This window comes from Anabrus simplex, chromosome 5 (assembly GCF_040414725.1).
Source record: "Anabrus simplex isolate iqAnaSimp1 chromosome 5, ASM4041472v1, whole genome shotgun sequence".
Classification (NCBI taxonomy): domain Eukaryota; kingdom Metazoa; phylum Arthropoda; class Insecta; order Orthoptera; family Tettigoniidae; genus Anabrus; species Anabrus simplex.
Window position 1 is genome coordinate 303,097,888 of NC_090269.1, and position 20,900 is coordinate 303,118,787.

Here is a 20,900-nt window from a genome sequence, read left to right on the forward strand (position 1 = left end):
TGCAGAAACTTCTTAACAAGATTTTTCTGTATTTGTTCATTGTTAGCTGAGAATTAATACAAAACACATTCATAACATTGAACCATATATTTACAGTTACAAAAGTTCCCCTATTAGGCTTGGGAACTGCAGAAACCTTCACGAAAGAGACATAGCTGAGTCAAAATGGAAGGCTGTAGTCACAGTGGATGTAGCATCCATTTAATTGACTACCGGTGGTCAAATTCCATTGATTATGTGAGAACACTGATGTCATGGGACGCAGGATCTTCGTTCACCTCTGACATGACACTTTTCCAGGGGGCTTCAAAGTTGTCATCAGATACAGCTATCCAGGAAAATTGCTGGTACATGAGGTGGAAATAAAATGTGAAGGTGAATGCTGCCTACTTTCAAGTATCCATTGTGATCTATTATGTGTTTGTTTGTCCAACCCTTGTCCCGTTTCTCTACGGGGTTGGGTATGAGGTGAGATGAATCTCTGTCATGGCGGGTTTTTATGACCAGATGCCCTTCCTCACGTCAACCTCATCAGAGGAGTTACCGAGAAATTAATGGCATGATATATGATAGTGGGAAAGGAGAGGGTGAAACCCCATGCTGGCACATAGCCTGCTCCTGTCGAATAGCACCAAGGGGTCTGTTCAAGGTTTAACATCGCCGTCCGACAAATGAATTCGCTTCAACAGCATCATATGCCCTCACTCCATATGAGCACTGCCCACCAGGCAGGCACGATCCATTATGTTTATCAAGTACTATAAATAATGCTTTCAGATCTGTCACCACTGTGGAAAAGTATGTATGTCACCAGATACACTTTTTCTCCTTGCAGTAGAGATGACTGTTTGAGACAGGAATAGATTTTTGTATTGGTTTCTATGAAACCATTGATAGGAACAGATTATTTAGCAATTTTCTGAACACGAATTCAAAAACTAGTTCCGTATTAACTTTAATACATAACTAGCTGATGTACCCGTGCTTCGCTATGGGATCCTCAGAAAGAATGTCTTTGTGGTTTTCCTAACTGATGCCAAGTTAGGTCATTAAAAAAAGTCAGTAGGAATGTAGCGATTAACAGCAATGGTATCATGTAAAATACTCAATCAAATGAAAAACCGTACAAATTCTCACTTATAAAGAATGTTATTACGGTGCCGATCTAAGAGTCCAAAGTTCCACTGCTGGAATGACCAGGCCTCAGACAGCCGTGAACACTCCTTTACCATTATTCCATTGAATATGCACACTGCTCATGCCAATCAGTACCTCAGAGTTGGGATTGAATAGCTTGAATCCTATGATGAACCAGTTTGTTATGTACCAGTAGTATCAGAAAATATATGAACCAGAAGAATGACATGCTAAAGAAGATATCTAACTCCCCAGCTACTTCTCGCCAATATTCAGGCAGGCTGTTATACTCTGTACAACCGGGCGAGTTGGCCGTGCGGTTAGGGGCTCGCAGCTGTGAGCTTGCATCTGGGAGGAAATGGGTTCGAACCCCACTGTCGACAGCCCTGAAGATGGTTTTCTGTGGTCTCCCTTTTTCACACCCAGACAATGCTGGGGTTGTACCGTAATTAAGACCAGGGCTGCTTCCTTCCCACTCCTAGCCCTTTCCTATCCCATCGTTGCCATAAGACCTATCTGTGTCGGTGCGACGGAAAGCAAATTTAAAAAAAAGTACTCGGTACACAGCAGTAATCCCATCTATCGGGGATGAGCGGCTACAGAGACACAAAGCACATCTCAACAAACAATGGTCAGTGTAATGTTATTGTTGATCACTGTTCTGAGCTTTCTCTATTTTAGGCCTTCACATTTAGTTTTCTTTCGACTCCGTGATATTAGGGCCTTACAATATTATTTATAGTGTAGACTCTAGTTCCTTTACATACCGATTTTCAGTAAATTCTATATAGGGCCTACCCATTTTCTCATGACTCGGCGCTGATATGGACTTAGCAACAAAAAATCAAATTCATGAATATCTCTGTTATCATAGCCGGTACAGAAAAAATGTATAAAGTCATAAATGATCGGAAATTTAATACTATATAACTTCAGTTATGATTTGTCGATAGGACTACTAATAACAGAAATATTTGAGAATTAAATTTAAGGCTTTCCCCTAAACTACCATTTCACTCATCGTGAATAAAATTAGTTGTGGCCTAGATTGTAGCGACTTATTCCCTGACTTTGCATACCGATTTTCATTAAGATAGGACCACTAATAACAAATATTTGAGAATTTAATTTTAGGTCTTCCCCTAACTACCATTTCTCTGAGCGTGAATAAGATTATTTGTGGCCTAGATTGTAGCGACTTATTCTCCAACTTGGTATACTGATTTTCATTAAGATGGTACCACTAAGAACATTAATATTTGAGAATTAACTTTTAGGCCTTCCCCTAAACTACCATTTCTCTCAGCGTGAATAAGATTATTTATAGCCTAGATTGTAGAGACTTATTTCCGGACTTTACATACCGATTTTCATTAAATTCTCTTCAGCCTTTTTCTCATGATGCTCATGACATACAGATAGACAGACATAAATGATGGAAAATTAAAAATTGAATTTATTTTTACTATGGACATGACCGATACAAAAATACCATTCTTTTTACATTCTGAGCAATGTACAGACAAAACTCTTATTTTATATATACAGGGTCTTTATTTATGCTTGGCAGGGACTTAATTGCTCGAACTTGGCCGCCGATGACAGCCCGCTGGCGTGCGCGGTTTCTGGCCTTTCTGCCGTTGCTGAGACTGAACTCCGAGATAGTAGGGTGTTCAATGAAGCTACTGCGTACTGTATGTCGTATTGTATAGTGTTTGATTGTGAATGTTTATAGTGCTGTAATGTATGTGGAATATTCATTACATGAACGTGTATATCTGCACAATACTTACATTAAGTGCAGAAAATCGTGCGCTAGGACAAGACCAAAGTTTCGAGCGAAATTTCCAGGGAGACCCATTCCTATGAATCGGACAATAAAACAACTGGCCAAGAGATTCAAACCTACAGGTTCAGTAAACAATAAAAAATAGAGTAGTTTATGGGAACAACCCTCACACACTAGATGAACTTAAAGACAATATAAGAGCTGCAATTACATCCATCAGTGCTGAAGAACTTGGTAGAGTAACCAAAAACTTCGTTAGGAGATGCCGATTATTTCGGCAGCGCATGGGGAACATTTTCAGTATAAACTTTAAAAATGGTGAGTAAAATGCTTGATAAATGCATGATAATGATTTTTGAGCATAAACTGCAAACATGGTGAGTAAAATGCATAATAATGGTTTTGAGCACCGTATTCTGCCATACATATGCACGCGCGATAGCCGGCAACTGAACCGTCACTGGCAGCCAAGGTCGAGCGAGAAAGTCCCTGCCAAGCATAAATAAAGACCCTGTATATATAGATATAAATCCATGAAAAATAGTCAACTGAGATGTTCATATAACTCCTGCACCATTTAGATATCGAAAATCTGTTTTCACTTCTGGTAATGTTAGCAAGTATCTCATAATTGTACTTGCTGTACTTTTCCAGGCGGTCATTTGCAGGGATAACAGTACTAACTTTATTTTCTGAAATGGAACTATGTTTTTTACATCCAGCATTATAGGTGGGCCGGCGTAAGGTTGCACATGACAGCTGAGCACAAAGTTGGTCACACTGCAGTGGCGCACAAAGCGATGTTGCCGCCGCAACAACAGCTGACTGCACGAGACGTGAGTTTTTAAAAACACGGGAGAAGTGTTTTTAATGTCATCGCGATGATACACAGTACAAATGAAATCCGCTGACAAAAATCAAACTTTCAACTCACCGATTATTCATCACGCAAAATGATACGAGATAAATAGGCTATACAACGAAGTTCTTATTATCGCAATGTCAGAAAATACGAAAGAAATTGGCTGACAAGAATCTCACTTTAAATACACCAATAAATGTTAGAATAATACACACTGGTGCTAACACAAAAGGTTTCAAGTAAAATCTATAAAATTTACGAAAATTCAGAAACCTTATTTTCATACCTGATTTACAAAGGCTCGATACCTTCCAGATCACTACCGTCGCCTTCGTTGTCATTGTCATCGTCATCTAGGCCAAGGATCGTGTAAAAGATCATCAAGTCCTGACAGTCACTGATGATACCATGATTGTAATGCCATTGCCAAGTAACGAATGTTGTGACATGGCTAACTTTCTTCATCCACAAATCCGCATCCATTCGAGCAATAATCTCACGGAACAGTCCTTCCACTTCAGTGATTGTGAAGGACTTGCTATTAGTGCGTACGTTTGTTTTACTTCACCCTATACCGTACCGGTACCAACTCAATGAGGTTGAAGTGACTGTGGTATGGCAGCAAACTAATAACCTCGTGCCCTTGTTCCTTCGCTACCTCGACTAATTTAGTCATACACATATGCGCTGGGATATTTCTTTACTGCAGCCGTTCCACTAACTGTTCTTTACGGGCACTCGAAGTAAGGTTCTTGTGCATTATTACGGAGTGGTAAGGTGCATTGTCCATAACAATGACAGAAGGGACTGAGTTGTAATAATCGTACTCCTGTTTTCGTATTGCATCAGCCTGGAAGCAATTCATTTTACAGGAGATAGCTTCATTAGTTTCTTTCCCGTAGTGCTGTGAAACAAGTCCCTACTATCAGCCCCGTTTCCGCTACTGCTATGTACCCCAGTCCCTTTTTACTTCTGTTCTCGAAGGCGAACACCTCTCTGATTAACAGTACGCTCTGAAAGCCCAAATGTTTGATATATCCGTTCCACAACATGATTTGCCGGAACAGAGAGACGGTTGTACAAGTGTACGATTTTTCTCTCCCTCTCGTAAAACTCGCAAGTTCTCCGCACTAATTCTAATGGCTGACTATTAAGGCACACTCCACGGCGCAAAGAATTATCACTTCACGCTTTATGACTATGTTGCCGTTTCCGAGACATCGCACGGCATCCGTTAAAATAAAAATTCACAATTATCTCTCAATGAAAACAAAACTTTCATGAACACACGAATCACACCTGACCACGTGCTAGCGGTGACAGACAAGACGGAAACACTTCAATGTGGTAGTCAAGCTAGTTATAGATGGCACCACCATACTACCCATATTGCCAACAACAATCAACTGAAAATAGTTCGTATTTATTTTGTGGCTCCCTTAAACCTTATAACATTTTTAAATGCTCATATTTGTGTAAGCAAATAAAAGATTATAAGCACTATACGGAATTAAATACGAATTAACGTGAATAAAATGTGTAACTCTATCTGACATAAATAGTAGTAGATTGGTGATTCTGATTGACGGATGACGTTCTTCATTTCATTTTTGTAGTGGTGCCAACATGACTTATAACTGTCAAGTGCAACCTTGTGCCGGCCCACCTATAGAGTTATATCATTGCAAATTCAGAGGTGTGATTGTACTCAAAATCCATCAAGACACTTCTTGAGAAAATGGACTGTCTTCAAACATGCTTCATTCTAGCCGTGGGCCGTCCTGTTTGAACAAATCACTAACCAGGTGGCCTAGGTAGTTGGCATACGGAATTCCTTCCCTTCTGATAGCCAGGCATTCGCTCTACTGTGCCCATAAATACACTGCGATAATATTGTATGATTTTAAACCCTTCAGTATCATAGGTAACAGGTAAAGGAACAACAGATATGTGATTTACAAATAGGAAAACAAAAAGCTAAAAATGGTTTCACCTATTCAATATTTCTATTAATATAAGGACTACATTAAGTTGGGACTAGTTTTGATCTTCCTATGAGGTCATCTTCAGCCAAAATTTATGTACACTTGACAAGTCACGACAAAGAATCAATGAACATTAAAAATAAGTTTTACACAAAATTAAAATTAAGTCTTATTTGGTATACATCATTGCAAGTAATATTATTCTTGTTTTAATGTTCATATACATCATTGGATTAAAATTGCATAACAGTCCTGCTGAAACATGAAGTGATACTTCCTGAACTTATAGTGCAGATTCATTTGAAAATTTTCATCCTAATACATGGCTAGCTCATTTAAAAATGGAATCAAATTACACTTCCTTAAGCTTGTGGTTTTAAATACTATAATACAGAGGCACATGGATGATTCATTGTAAAAAAACAAAGCTTATGGGATTAGGCTGTGCTTAATTAAGAGTAGAATGGAACCATATGGCATTCCATTAGGGACGTTTTGATGTGTAGAAAATACAAGTTCAAGTGAAGTTTGTTTTCCAATTCGGATCAGAGTTATGGATTTATCATTAGTTGTGAAGCCCAAGGTTGTTGCCAGTGCCGTGATGGAAACTGCAATATGTGATGGCTTACAAGTGACAGAATGTTTATCTTGACAATGTTAAATGAATGTCACTGAATATTTGAAATCCAAAGTTATATTTATTCAGTAATAACAGAATGTGAATAAAGTCCGACTCCTTGGCTGAATGGTCAGTGTTCAGGCGTTCGGTTCAGAGGGTCCCGGGTTTGATTCCCGGCCGGGTCGGGGCTTTTAATTGCGTCTGATTAATTCTTCTAGCTCGGGGACTAGGTGTTTGTGTTTGTCCCAACACTTTCCTCTTCATATTCATACAACATACTACACTACCAACCACCACAGAAACACGCAATAGTGCTTACATCCCTTCATATAGGGTTGGCATAAGGAAGGGCATCTGGCTGTAAAACAGGGCCAAATCCACATGTGTGACACATTTCGCACCTGCGACCCCACAAGTGTGGGAAAAGCTGTAGAAAAAGAACATAATGTGAATAAACAAAAAAAAAAAAAAACAAAAAAAAAAAATTAAAGGCTAAAGACACGTACTACAGTATAATAAAAAGGGCAATGGTTAACATTACACTGAATGCTTGATGTGAACAAAGACTGAGATGGTACTTGGAAAGATAAGAATAACGGACATTTGGACATTATATATTTTACATAACTAATTTTACTTATTCTGTAAAATATATGGATATTGACATTTATAATTGACAGATTAAAAGTATTTTGTGAGCTTTAAAATATAATATAATAATTTTAAAACAAGTTGCTCTATGCGGAAAGGGCTTCAGTCCAAATATTTTTTACTAAAAAACTGGGGAACTGGGATACAATAAACATAATCGCTACCCTCTTACATCAGGATAGCACTCATTGACATAATCTAGTTTCCTTAAAGAATCATCAGATGATGATATACTGTACAGGTTTTTGTAATTTGCCAAAATTTTAACTTTTGTGACTGAAGCCCTTTTTACACATAGCGATTCAAATAATGTTCGGTAACACTTTTGGTGGTGTGTTATTCATATTTTCTTCTTGATCTAAAACAGGTTACCTGAGACCTTCTCCACGTTTTGGTCCAAGTCCGAAAGTCTTTGTTGGAGTAACTCTTGGATACTTCATCGGTAAATTTTCATATCAGTCAAAATGTGCTGAAAAACTAATGCACCTTCCAAACAGTCCACTGGGAGAAATGTTAAGAATGAGGAAGAAAAAGGGTGGTGGATTTCAGGACACGTAAGTACTTAGAAGACTTGAGAACGACAAAATAATGTCTTATGAAACTGAAGTGTACAATTTTGCTTTCTTTATCTCATTGTTATTTTTATATGTGCAATGTAATGAGAGTACAGTAGAGTCCCAAAAACTCAACTCTTTGTAACTCGACATTATGTAAAACTCTGCTTGTGTAGAAATCTCTTTCTTACATTGCTGTTAAATCATGAAAAACACTTCTGATTCTTGATAATGCCTTGTCAGACCCTGATGCCAAGCAGTTATGAGACCAGTTATCAGAGCCATGTTTCTCCCTCCAAATCTAACTTCATTATGTAAGCCTATGGACCAGGGTTTCTTAGAAACAATGAGGAGGCAGTTCAGCACAAACTTCTATCTTTTCTAGTCCTGGCCATGGAACAGGGCCTTGAGATGATAGGTAGACTGAAGAAAAGTGACCTACTGAATGTAACAGGTGGATTGCCGAATTTCGGGATGAGGTTCAGCCTTTTAAGTTTCATTCTTTCCTGGAGGAAAGTGCTTGACCATGGTGGAAATAAGTTCCAAGAATGTAGAGAAAAGATAGAAAATTGTGAGTTAGTGGATTAACTAAAAATTCCAGGCTGTGAAGAAGCTACTGATGGTGATATTGAGGAATGAGTGTGACAGGATGAAAATGGTGAATTACTGGATAACAGTGAATGGTTGCCGTGGTGAGAGAGACAGAAGAGAAAGACAAAGAGAAATCAGATGGGGAGGTGAAACACATTGGCAAGATGCCACATAGTGAAGGCCTTGGTAAAGAATGCTATGTCATGTCTAGGAGCAAAATGCATCTGCCGTGGATGTTTTATTCCTCTGACGTCTGCGTGAAGTTGCCAGCAGAGGGAATGAGTGCGAGAGACAAACCACCATTACCAGATTTTTTCTAAAAAGGATGAAAAATTTTAGGTACATGAAAGTTGTTTCATTATTTTAAAAAAAATTGTTTTAGATTAGGTACACTGTTGCTTCACATCCGTAGGTTTAACCTCAAAGTGCCCTACACGTGACCCCTGGGTGGTGCTAAGAAAGCAACAACATTGGCAGTCAGACAATCCTTCTGATCTCCTGGCTTAAAACATATCATAATGACAAGACTTCAGGGAAATGGTCCTTACAAGGACCAACAATATAGGAACCTAGGTCGAAGTATTCAAATAATGCACATCAACATAGAAGGACTAAGAAGATCAAAGTGTCATTTTTTATCAAGACTGTCTCTGGAAAACAATATTGATGTAATTGCTTTACAGGAAACTCACGTAGCAAATGAAGACCAGTTGCGTACCAGAGGTAAAATACCAGGTAATGAATTTCTAGGTGCAACATTCCATCATTCATATGGAACTGCAACGTATGTACAAAATACAGTAGAGAATACTTCCCCGATCTCCACAAGCACAGGAGATGATGTCCATTCCATTGTAATCAAGATAGATGTTAGTCATCAATATCTATAATAAACCTCCTGCTTCCACATGGCCAGCACATGTCATTCAACCAGACCCTCACCCAACTGTCTATCTAGGTGATTTTAACAGTCACCATGAGCAATGGGGATATTCTGTGACTGATTCCAATGGAGACACTTTGACTTCACGGGCTGAAGAGCACAATTTCCATCTTCTTTATGACTCTAACGATCGGCGTACTTTAAGATCAGCTGCTTGGAGAAGAGAGTATAAACCTGATTTATGCTATGTGTGTACAGACTACAACACTATACCTCTACCAACCATGCGAAGAGTTCTTCCTGTTTTCCCCTATAGCCAACATCGACCAGTTGTAGTCGAAATTGGAATTAAAGTTCCAGTAGTATCCTCAGTTCCTCATCCACGCTGGAACTTTCAGAGAGCAAATTGGATTGGCTGTGCTGAACACCTTGATAAGTGCCTAGGATGGATTCCACCTGTAAAAGACAACTATGAGAGATTTATTGGTGCTATAAAAAGCACAGCAAAGAAGTTTATACGTAGAGGCTACCAAAAGGAATATATCCCTGGTTGGAATGAAAACAGTGATGTTCTCTACCAAGAGTTCCTTACAACTCATGACCTGTGCATAGCATATGAAGTACTCCACAGTCTGGATGCTGCCCGCAGGCAGAAATGGGCAGAAACAGTTGAAAACCTTGACTTCAAATGCTCAAGTCTAAAAGCATGGTCCATTCTAAGAAAGATAGGAGGGGGCTATTGGGTAGATTGAATTAGTTCTCCAATAACTCCCGATATGGTTGCAGCACAGATTGTGAACAATTCACAAGCTCCAGAAGATTGGGATCATACTATAAGGATAAAACATGAACTGAAAACATTGAGGGCAACCAGTCCAGAAGAGAGTACTTATTCCAAGCCATTCACTCCACAAGATATATCAAATGCGTTAGAAGGTATGAACGTCAGGCAAAGCCTGTGGGTTTGATGGCATTCACTTTGAATTTTTGATACACTGTGGAAAATATGCTAGAATATGGCTTGCTAAATTCTGCTCTGACATCCTGCACTGAGGGTCTATCCCTCAGCTTATGAAACTGACAAAGATCATTGCTATCCTAAAACCAGGAAAATCTAACGATTAACCCAAAAATTACCATCCAGTTGCTCTTCTGAGCATAGTATACAAACTTCTGGAAAGGCTAATCTATAACGAAATTAGTTCCGTCATTTTTCAGAATTTGCCTGTTGAACAAGCAAGGTTCCAACCAAACCGTAGCTGTACAGATCAGATTTTGTCACTAACATTTATTGAGGCTGGCTTTCAGAAACAACTGAAAACCTCTGTGGCATTTATTGATCTGACTGCAGCTTATGATACTGTGTGGAAACAAGGACTTATCTGGAAACTACTATGCATCTTGCCATGTAAGAAGATTGCACGACTTATTGATAGCATGCTCACCAAGAGGAAGTTTCGTGTAATACTGAGAAATGGCATTAGCAATGAGAAAACTCTAAACAATGGTCTTCCCCAAGGTTCTGCATTAGCTCCTCTGCTTTTCAACCTGTACATAGCTGATATACCTGAAACTAGCTTAGGAAATTCAGATATGCTGATGATCGGGCTCTGGCAGTACAAGATAAATTCATGGAAAACACTGAAGAAACACTCACAGCTGATCTTACCACCTTGGGACAGTTACATGTTTTCATCTTAGCAACAAAATGGCCAATAGTGAACTGAAGGTTCAGTTTGAGAACACTTGTCTTGCTCACAACAGATATCCACAATATCTAGGGATTACTCTTCACAGAACTCTGTCCTTCAAGAAACATCTTCAGAATACGGTTGCTAAGTTATGATCAAGGAACATCATCTTACAGAAGCTGTGTGGAACCATCTGGGGATGATTAGCATCTACCCTTCATCTCTTGGTCTTGTGTACTCTGCTGCAGAATACTGCTCATCGATATGGCTGAACAGCAGTCACACCAAATTAATTGTCACTCAGCTGAATCACACTATGCATATGATATCAGGAACAATTAGATCAACTCCCACTTTCTGGCTACCTGTTCTATCCCATATTTCACCACCTCACCTCCATTGGGAAAATGCTCTCTTACAAGATTATAAGAAAATAACTAAAACGGTCAGTTGCCAATCCATGGTAACGTGAATGATACTCTCATTAACAGGCTAAAATCTAGACACTGACCTGTTAGAACAGCCAGAAACCTAGCAGACGCTAACTTTAATCTGCTTCAGGCCTGGAAGCAAGTATGGATATCCAGTGCTCCATCAAAATATCACAATCTACCGTGGCTGAAAACAAATGAGAGGGTTTTAATCTTCCACGGAAAACCTGGACAACCATCAACAGGATTCGCACTGGCCATGGCAGATGTGCAGACTCCCTCCATAAATGGGGAATACTTAATTCGGCAGTGTGTAGTTGTGGTGCTGTGAAGCAAACAGTTCAGCACATTGTGGAGCAGTGTCCTCTCACTGCCTACCAGGGAAACCCTGTGTGTTGACTATGTAAATAATTTGAACTGTAAATACTTCCAACTGTAAATATTATGTATTACTACTCTATTTATATGTAATGTGATGTGTTATCCGTGCGCTAAAAAAATAAACAAATATTAGGTTTCATATTTTCTTTTGGCCTCTCTATGTAAAAGTTTTCAGTATTTTAATATAATCTGAAATGAGTTACAATAACCATTTCATGAGTCTGTAAAACTCAATGTTTTCATAAACTATAAAACTCAACATTTTCGTTACTTGACACCCTCCGAGTACACATTAAGTAGAGTTTGTGTGACACTACTGTATTATCTTTTGTGTTTATGAATTTGCTCTCTTTCTTTCCAGATTATCTCTAGATTCTGGTTTTTCTTCACTACCTTCCTTCTCAAATATGAATTCACTGGATACATATTCTGATGTTGCTCCAATTCATGATCTTGACTTGGATCGACCTATGAATGAAGGTTTGGATGATTCCTTCAGACCTGCCTTTGATAGTAAGTTGAACTCAGTCTTGAATTATAAATTTCATTAAATTATAATAAAATAGAACGTGAACTTGATGCTAGTATTCCTTAAAATGGGTTCCTGTTTTTTGAAATACAGTCAAAACTGGTTAAGACGTCCCTCTCTAGCATGTTACCCTCGTTATTATGCCATTATTCCGAAGTCCCGGGCCATGTCCTATTAAATACATGCTAAGGAAACCTGGGTAGTATATTATGTCACTCTTTAGTACATTTGCAACTCCCACCATATCAGATTTAAATTAGCATTCCCGGCCACGTTGCTTGCACGATGGCCCAGTGACAACTGGCCTGGGTAAGGAATTGGTAGGGAACTTAATTTCACAGGCCCATTGAGAAAGTGGATGCTATTCCATACGAAGTATATGAAAATCGCCCAGATGTTGGACATTCCTGAGACAACTTTAAACATACAGTGAAACTCTGTTAAGGAGTTTTTCAAGGGACTGAAAAAAAAAAAAAAAACTTAAGCAGGAAACTTCTTAAAAGGGGTAATGCCCAAAAACATATTCTGTACTTTGAAATACATGTGAAACACACAGCCAACAGATTTCCTTGTTTGTGAACAATACCGAAATAGGCCGATATATAAGAGCTGCTAACAGAAAACCACAATATAAAAATTCGATTATCATGACAATATTTTTAGAGATAAAGTAAAATAATTGAACATACCGTGTTATAAATCTATTTGATAAGAGAAGGGAACATATTATATAAAAACGTTGCAAGGTTTGCTTATTTTAGCAGGCAGAACAATATCCTTCCACGCTTCCCTTTCCTCCGCACTTACACTGTCTGCTTTGCCACAAATTGTTTTGTAAACAATGCCGGCTCGATTTTTAAAGCGGTCCAGCCACCTGTTCGACGTGGTAAAAGGTACCCTTAATTTGCATGCAGCTTTCTCCTGCACAGTAGTCCCACTGAAAGGTATGTTTAAACTTCGCTGCTGTTTAAACCATATTAGCAGAGCTTGTTCTATTTCATCGTACTTTTCAGATTTAACTTCCTTACAATTTGCTGAAGTATTCCCTGCAGAAGCAAAGATCTCTTCTTTCTTCACTATAATGCCATTCAAAGTAGACGGCGGCATCCCCAGCTCCTTTGCCAAAGCAACACGGGAAAGTGTAGATGACTCCACTTTCCTTATAATCTCCACTTTGTCTTTCATTGTTAGTGCCTTTAGCTTGATCTCTTTCCTCTGAGTTCCTCTCATTTTCACTTAAAACATTTGTACGTTGATATTACAACTAACTTCACAGACTCCTATTCATACTAATTACGACGCTACACTATGCTTGGCAATCTGTAGCTTAGGCTTACAAGACGTGTACTACAGTTTGTTAGCACGTGCTTTCTATCTTTCTCACACCCCCGACACCTGCTTCAAGGATAACGGCAGCAAATGGGAAACCTGGCAACTTATTCTTAGAGATTCTTAGAACCTAGGCCTAAATCACCCCTGCATTCCTATTGGTTGTCATGGCAAAGGGCTGTTTCACAAGTACCGCATGGCCAAGTCAGTATTGATTTTATTTTCCCGCTACAATCCTCTTCATGCTATAGGTAATGAAGAAAAGAAACACAGGTTCGAAGTTGCAGAAATGAGTGCATGGAAAAGTATCTGGGGTATTACGTGGGAGTGATAAAGGCGCAGTAGCAACGTTAGCACATCTAAATGTAAACAGTTTCTTTCCCCGCGAGAATTTTATTTCATGTCTCCTCATCCTTGTGCTACGTTCTAATAATGCAATCTAATAATTACGAGTGACACGATAATACAATGTTTAGCTCGTATAAAGGTAAAATTAAAAATAACTTTCAATTTTATGCCAACACGTGGTATTGCAATGCCTCTCTGTGCCTCCCACCAACACCCAGTTGGCTATCAACATTCGTTCAACTTCGTAAATGATCGGGATCTTTCAGCCGGCTGTTTGGCGGCATGTGTATCAGCTGGCTGCTGGCAAGTCGGCTGTTTTCTGCATAGAGTCAAGAAGTTGTTTTTGTTCACCTCACTAATAATGGATACGGAAAATCTTATCAGTTTAGTTCAAAAATGTAATTTCCTCTACGGCAAGACCCATAAGTATTATTGCAACAACAAAGTAAGAGAGAAGGCCTGGAACGAAATAAGCTAGGGAATGAAAAATCAAATAGGTTAGAATATTCAGTTTTGTGGTAGATTAACAGTAATGTTGTGGACAAATGCACTTTACGGTTTTTAATTAATGTTTAGGCCACCTTGATTAATGACTTCACCCTGTCGCGGCCCGCAAATTACTGCATTAAAATTTTATCAAACCATCCATTGTGTGCTTTGTTTCCCACGCAGAATCCCATTTGATTCTATTCCGCTAGATGGAACGGTGGAGTGGAAATTCCGACTGATGGGTTCGATTAGATTCCACAAGGTGAGAGTGAGCATCTGGTGTCCATGTTGTCATAGCATGACGTCGTATGGCCTTGGCAAGCCCGCACAGGTTCCGTGACACCAGAGACACACCGCGAGTGCATGAACGGTCTAACACAGGGTGCAACTTGGGCGGAGACTGGAGGGTTCTAACCATGGGCTGCTTTGAGCGGACGGGCTCTAAAATCTGAACTGTTTAACTGGGAAATATATTTACAACAGAACACTTTAAATGGGAATAATATACATATATCTTAATGCAACTGATCAAGGGACCAAGAATATCACACTTCTTAGGCGGGAAAACTTCTTATGCGGTAACGTCTTAACCGAGTTTCACTGTATCTCATCATGGGAAGTGGCAAGATTTATCTAAATGCAGCCCAGAAAACATTTGGGCTAGTCAAACCTAAAAGGAAACCTTGGTGGAATCAAATATGTGAAGATGTATTACAAGAGAGAATAAAACAATGGAAAAAGTTTAAATCCTCTGGAAAGACTGAGCACATGACCAATTCAAACAGCAAAGGAAGGACACTGCTAGAATAATAAGGGGAGTTAAAAGAACTTTTGAAAAATCCCAACTTATTGACCTGCAAGACAGTTTTGTTAAAAATAACTCTTGAAAATTCTACCAGACTTTTAAGAATCAGTTAAAGGGGTATCAAGCACCTAGCATATGCTTCAAAGATGAAAATGGTAGACTTGGCCTAAGCAATGCTGAGAATTGTGAAGTACTTGCGAAGCACTTTGATCAACTTTTAAACTGCCCCAAACGCGACCATAAGTTGGAATTCTCTCGAACAACTGAAAATCTGGAAGAAGCATACCACCCACTGCTGAAGAAATTAAAGAAGTAATTAACAATCTGAAAAATAATAAAGCTAGTGGAGAAGACTCTATAACAGCTGAACTTTTGAAATGGTCTCAGTCAAAAGTCATTAAAGAGCTGCAGTTAATCTTTAAAGATATTTGGAGAACAGAGAGGATTCCAGAATGGAATATGGCTCTAATACACCCAGTGCATAAAAAAGAGGACAAACAAAAGGTTGATAACTATAGAGGCATCTCTCTTCTGCAAATTGCATACAAGTAGAGTTCGTGGTTTATAGCATTTGAAAATCAGACATTTAGCGTTTAGATTTTCAAATTTAGTGTTTTGTAGCATCTATACTTCTGACATTTAGCGTTTTATAGCAAATTTGTTAAAAGTAGGCATAATTTGCGAAATTGCACACAACAGTTGGGAGTAAAATCATACTGTTTAATCACAAATTGCTCATCATGCAGTTTTCAATACACTATGGAAAATAAGACAAATCAGCATAAAATTACAAGAAATATAAACACACACGAAAATGAATATTTACAAATTTACAAACACAATTTCAAAGTGAAAAATACTATTCTAAATGTATTCATCTATCACAGTACAGCAGACCTACAAGGAAGAGGAATTTCAATGATAGTTGAAGTACAACATGCCAATTGTTTGAATGGTGTCCTCCTTCATTCGAGTCCGCCTATCAGTTACAATCATGTTGTACTTGCTAAAAAAACCGCTCTACATCGACGCTGTTCGTAGGGGCCCAAATGCACTGTAGTGCTGCCGAGGCAAAGGAAGGAAACTTTAACGTAAGTGCCATCAACATTTGAAGAGTGTCGGTGGTTTTGTCCATTCTAATGTTATGCAGCATCTGTTGGTGATATGCCTCGCAACCCTCGACAAACTGATCAACAGTGACACTTCTAAAAAATGGCAACTTATGCTTCAATGACACAAGTAATTTGGGTTCCAGAACACTGTTTTGCCCTGCAACTACAGGATTAAATAAATTGCACACTTCCTTGAAAAACACATTAGTATTATCACTGACGCCCATGTGCTTCGAGAGCTTAGTTATGCATTTAAGCATACACTGCTTAAACTGCACTTTAATTTCCTCTTTCTTCATGCTGTTTCTGAAACTCTCCAGCAGGTTACTTGTTTCCAACTGAAACCATCCGTCAGCACACCTCTTTAATTCTGCACAAATAGTGGTAAGATCATCCCACAGCTGGTGAGCATACGGGTAAGATGATCCCTCCAGTACTGTGAGTGCTGCATTCATTTTTACAGATATCTGTGAAACAAACTTTATCTGAACTTTCAGCAACGGAAGCATATCCTGATCTGTAAACATTTCCAACACTGAATGGCCACTGCTATTTAGGGAATTCTCATCAAGAGAGCTAAAGAACTCTACCAGGGGTGTGAAGTACTTGTCAAGATACTGGACTGAGCGAAACCAAGAGTTCCATCGGGTGATGACAGGAGCTGGGTACAACAGTGCATTCAAATCGGGGAAATTATCTTGCAAAAAATTTAGGTAGGAGTTCTTCAACTTCCTACAGTGGAGAAAAGCTATCTTAAGATTTGAAACTAAATTGTTCAACTGTGACAGTTTCTTGAGAATAACATCCCCCACAAGATGCAACTTATGTGCAAAGCACTGGAAGTGAAGAAGATGGTCCCCAATAATCGTCTGTAATGCCTGGAAATATGTACCCATGTATCTGGCAGAGTCTGACACTAAACCCAGCACGTTTTCATAATCAATATTAGTCTTTGAGAGCATCAATGATGGCCCGGCTGCATGATGTCCCATTGGCGGTATCCAAAAATGAACAGCTTGCCAAATAAACTTGTTCTGCAGTTGGCGTGATCGTTCTGAATAGAACAGCAAAGACACATCTTCCTCGGCTGTCCGACTTCTCGTCCACGATTACTACAATGGGCTTCCCGTCCAATGCAGCATTCACCTCTGCCTTTGCTGAATCTCCGCAACGTGGAACATAATCTCTGCTAAGGGTACTGACTTGAGGCAGATCTCCTGATCCTGGGACATACCTATGGAGCCAATAACATTTCGTTAAACATGCTAATAATAATAACAATAATAATAATAATAATAATAATAATAATAATAATAAAGTTTAGAGGTAAGGACAAGTACTTAAAGATTTGGTGTAGTGCTGGCCTAGCGAATCACTGAATGAGTTTTAAAGCTTTTCCCTATAAACTTCCATTTATGTACATGAAAACAAGCTATTATTTTACATCCTAGATGGTCTATTAAATTGCAACATTTTAAAATAATGTCCATCCACGTTTGTTTGGTTTTTTGGTTGAAAATTTGAATAACCTAACCTAAAATTCTATGTGAAATTGTCATATTCGAAAACGTGCATCTACGTGGTTTTTGGTACAAAGTTTACCTAACCTAAAATTTAACAAGGCCATATAGCAATAGTGATACTTAAAAACAACCATCCTCGTGGTTCTCTTTGGAGGGGGGGATGAGGAATATAGGCTAGTTTATGAATATTGCACAGTCAGGTAGGCTATACCACTCAAGATGGTGTAAATGTATTAACACAAATATAAATAATGCCCAAAAATATGTCTGTAATCGACACTTTTCGAGGTAGTCTCGGAAAGCAGGATGGTCCAGCTTGTGGATGGGGATATTAGTCTGCAGGCACATCTTCACAGTATCCTCGATGAACGTTTGTTTCTCGGTTTTTGCTCGTTTTGCCTTTCTATCCATTTCTACTATTGTGGCTTGCCACTTGTCGCCACGCTGTTCACATGCTGGTTGAGATAAAAATCGGTCCTTTAGTAGCACATGGTTTTTGCTCTTGCAGTGTTTATCCAAAACATCTTTCTTCTTCCATTCAAGTCTTTGATTGCAAAGTCGGCACATCCAAATATCTGTATCGCTTATATAAAAATGTTCGATTTGTAACTCTCGGCGCGCTGTTTTATCGTCACTTCATTTCTACCCATGGCTAACAGACAATAAATCGCTACCGTACTTTAAAACAGAACTACTCAGCACCTATGTCGAGAATAACCAACTATGATCAATGGTCAACACAAAGTGAGTGAACGCGTGTGCTTGAAAGTGATACCTAGGTTCCCTAGTGCTGAATCGGTAGACCTCGGTTATCTTCGAGATTTGTATTGGCAACCTTTGAAACACAAACTATGAATCGAGTAGGTATCGCCGTGCGTACTCCATTAAGCTGTGTGATTGTTTGTTCTTTGCATCGCTCTTTGGCCGTTGAAAGATAGTCCACACATTGAAAGATTTACGGCGCCGTAATAATTCTTTTCATTGAAATAAATAACCACATATATCTTATTTTTAAGAAAAATGCATCGTTTTTAAAAAGATATGTGTTTATTTCAGATAAAACCGAGAATTCCGCATCTATTTCGCATAAATTGTGTAATTCCGCATTTTGAACCGATTTTGCATTTTATCGCTAATTTGAAATCGCTAAAAACCACTCGCAAGGGTCATATACGGTGAAGGCACATACATTGACAAAGTTTAAACATATTTCGCATTTATCGCAAATGTTAAAAACCACAAACTCTACATACAAGGTATTCTCCAAAATATTACTGAATAGAGTAGAAACATCACTTGAAAAACAGCTGGGTGAGTATCAAGCTGGATTTCGAAAAGGTAGATCTTGTTCAAAACAAATATTTAACTTGAAATCCATAATTTGCCATAGGATATTGAATTCAAAAGACATTGTTGTGACTTTTGTAGATTTTAAAAAGGCCTTTGACTCGGTTGATAGAGAAACCATAGATAAAACAATTTGTGAATTTGGAGTGAAAACTAAGTTGGCAAACCCAATACGTGAAACCCTTACTGACACAATTTCAAAGGTGAAATTTATGGATGAGGTATCCAAACCTATTAAGATAAATACAGGGGTATGGCAAGGTGACGGTCTGTCACCCCTTCTGTTCATCTGTGTTCTAGAGAAAATTGTAAGAATTTGGAACGTAAAGCTTAAAGAGCATAACATTTTGCCGGTAACTTTGGGGAGAAAAAAACAAAGGCAATGAAATAAATTGCCTAGCATTTGCAGACAATTTCGCTATATTGTCAGAAAACACAAATCGATCTTTTGGAAGCAATAGCCAACAAGACAGGTGTTGAGAATCTGTAGAAAAAACAAAATTTATTACAAACGTCAAGAATGCTCCAAAATTTTTGACAACAGATATTGGTCCAGTGGAACGAGTAAACGAAATTCAAATGTCGGGGAGAAATAATTCAAGAAAACGGTTTAGACAAATCTGCAGTAGAAGAAAGGGTACAGAAGATGGAAAGAGTATATGGTATCACAAAGAATTTTTATAACAAAAAGTGTCTATCTGAAAATCTTAAAATAAGGCACTACACTACAGTGGTGAAACTGGAATGCTTATATGCAAGCGAATGCCTGGTACTAAACTATAGATTAGATAAACTTGAGGTACTAGAAAGGAGAATCATGAGAAAAATCTTAGGCCATGTGAAAACAAGAGAAGTATGGAAATTAAGATCTAATGATGAAATATACAGGAACCTAGAAAACATAACAGAAACCATAAGAAAAAGGAGATTGCAATTTTTCGGACGTATTTACAGAATGGATGATTCCAGATTAACAAAAAGGATTTTCAAGTACCTTTGGGACAAAAAGGCAACAACTAGCTGGATTCAAGAAGTAAAGAAAGATTTAGAAAGAAATAATATAAGAGAAGAAGAAACTATGGACAGAGACTTTTTAGAAAGAGGGTAGTAGGTATGAAAGGATTCCAAAGAAGATTGAACAAGAAGCCTGGTGCGAAGAGGTCCGAGGACAGAAGGAAACAGCATAGTGAAAGGATGAAAGAATATTGGAAGGAGCAGAAGAGAAAACAACAAAGTAAGAAGAACTGAATTGAAATTGGCATGTGGTCCTTAGCAGGCCTCATCGGAAAGAATAAGAATAAGAACAATGGTAATGCTGAGGGAAGTGCTAAAAATAAAAATAAAACTCAGCGTGTCATTGACCTAGCCAAGGGGAGGGTCATAATGTGGCGGAAGTAGGTCAACGGACTACAGCCATTTGGACCCATGCCAATGACAGAGCAAGGTTTTTGACAAACCTTGCAGTAAATGCTGGAATAGAGACAAAGGAAGACATCATTAAGACAACTTTCAGATTTCAAATTCCTAAGTATTTAAACATAAATATTATATCTAAATATTTGAGTGTGATTTGATAGAATCTAATGATGTTCTTTCAAGAATGAAACGTGTCATTGTGAAAAAGAAACAACTTACTTAAATTAGAAGCAAATAGAGGAAATTAGTTTTTGTCTATGCAGGGAGTACAGTGACAAAGACTGGAGGTGCAGAGGAAGACATCAAGGCTTGAATCCAGAAAGCATATAGCTCATTCATTCTACTATCCCCTATTTGGAAGAGCAGCAACCTCTAATACAAACCCAAGATCCAACTTTTCAATACAAACCGTAAGTCTGTTCTTCTAT

At 38.5% G+C, this 20,900-nt stretch overlaps 1 protein-coding gene across 2 annotated transcripts in view; it reads left to right on the forward strand.

Moving 5' to 3' along the window:
* The window catches only part of asrij (OCIA domain-containing protein asrij), a 132,011-nt gene that overhangs the window by 12,251 nt on the left and 98,860 nt on the right, over nt 1-20,900 (forward strand). For both annotated transcript variants that reach the window (XM_067147482.2, XM_067147479.2), the window contains exons 3-4: nt 7,411-7,597; nt 11,936-12,087. In XM_067147482.2, coding sequence (XP_067003583.1) covers nt 7,411-7,597; nt 11,936-12,087 — 339 coding nt within the window. The remainder of the gene's footprint in view (nt 1-7,410; nt 7,598-11,935; nt 12,088-20,900) is intronic.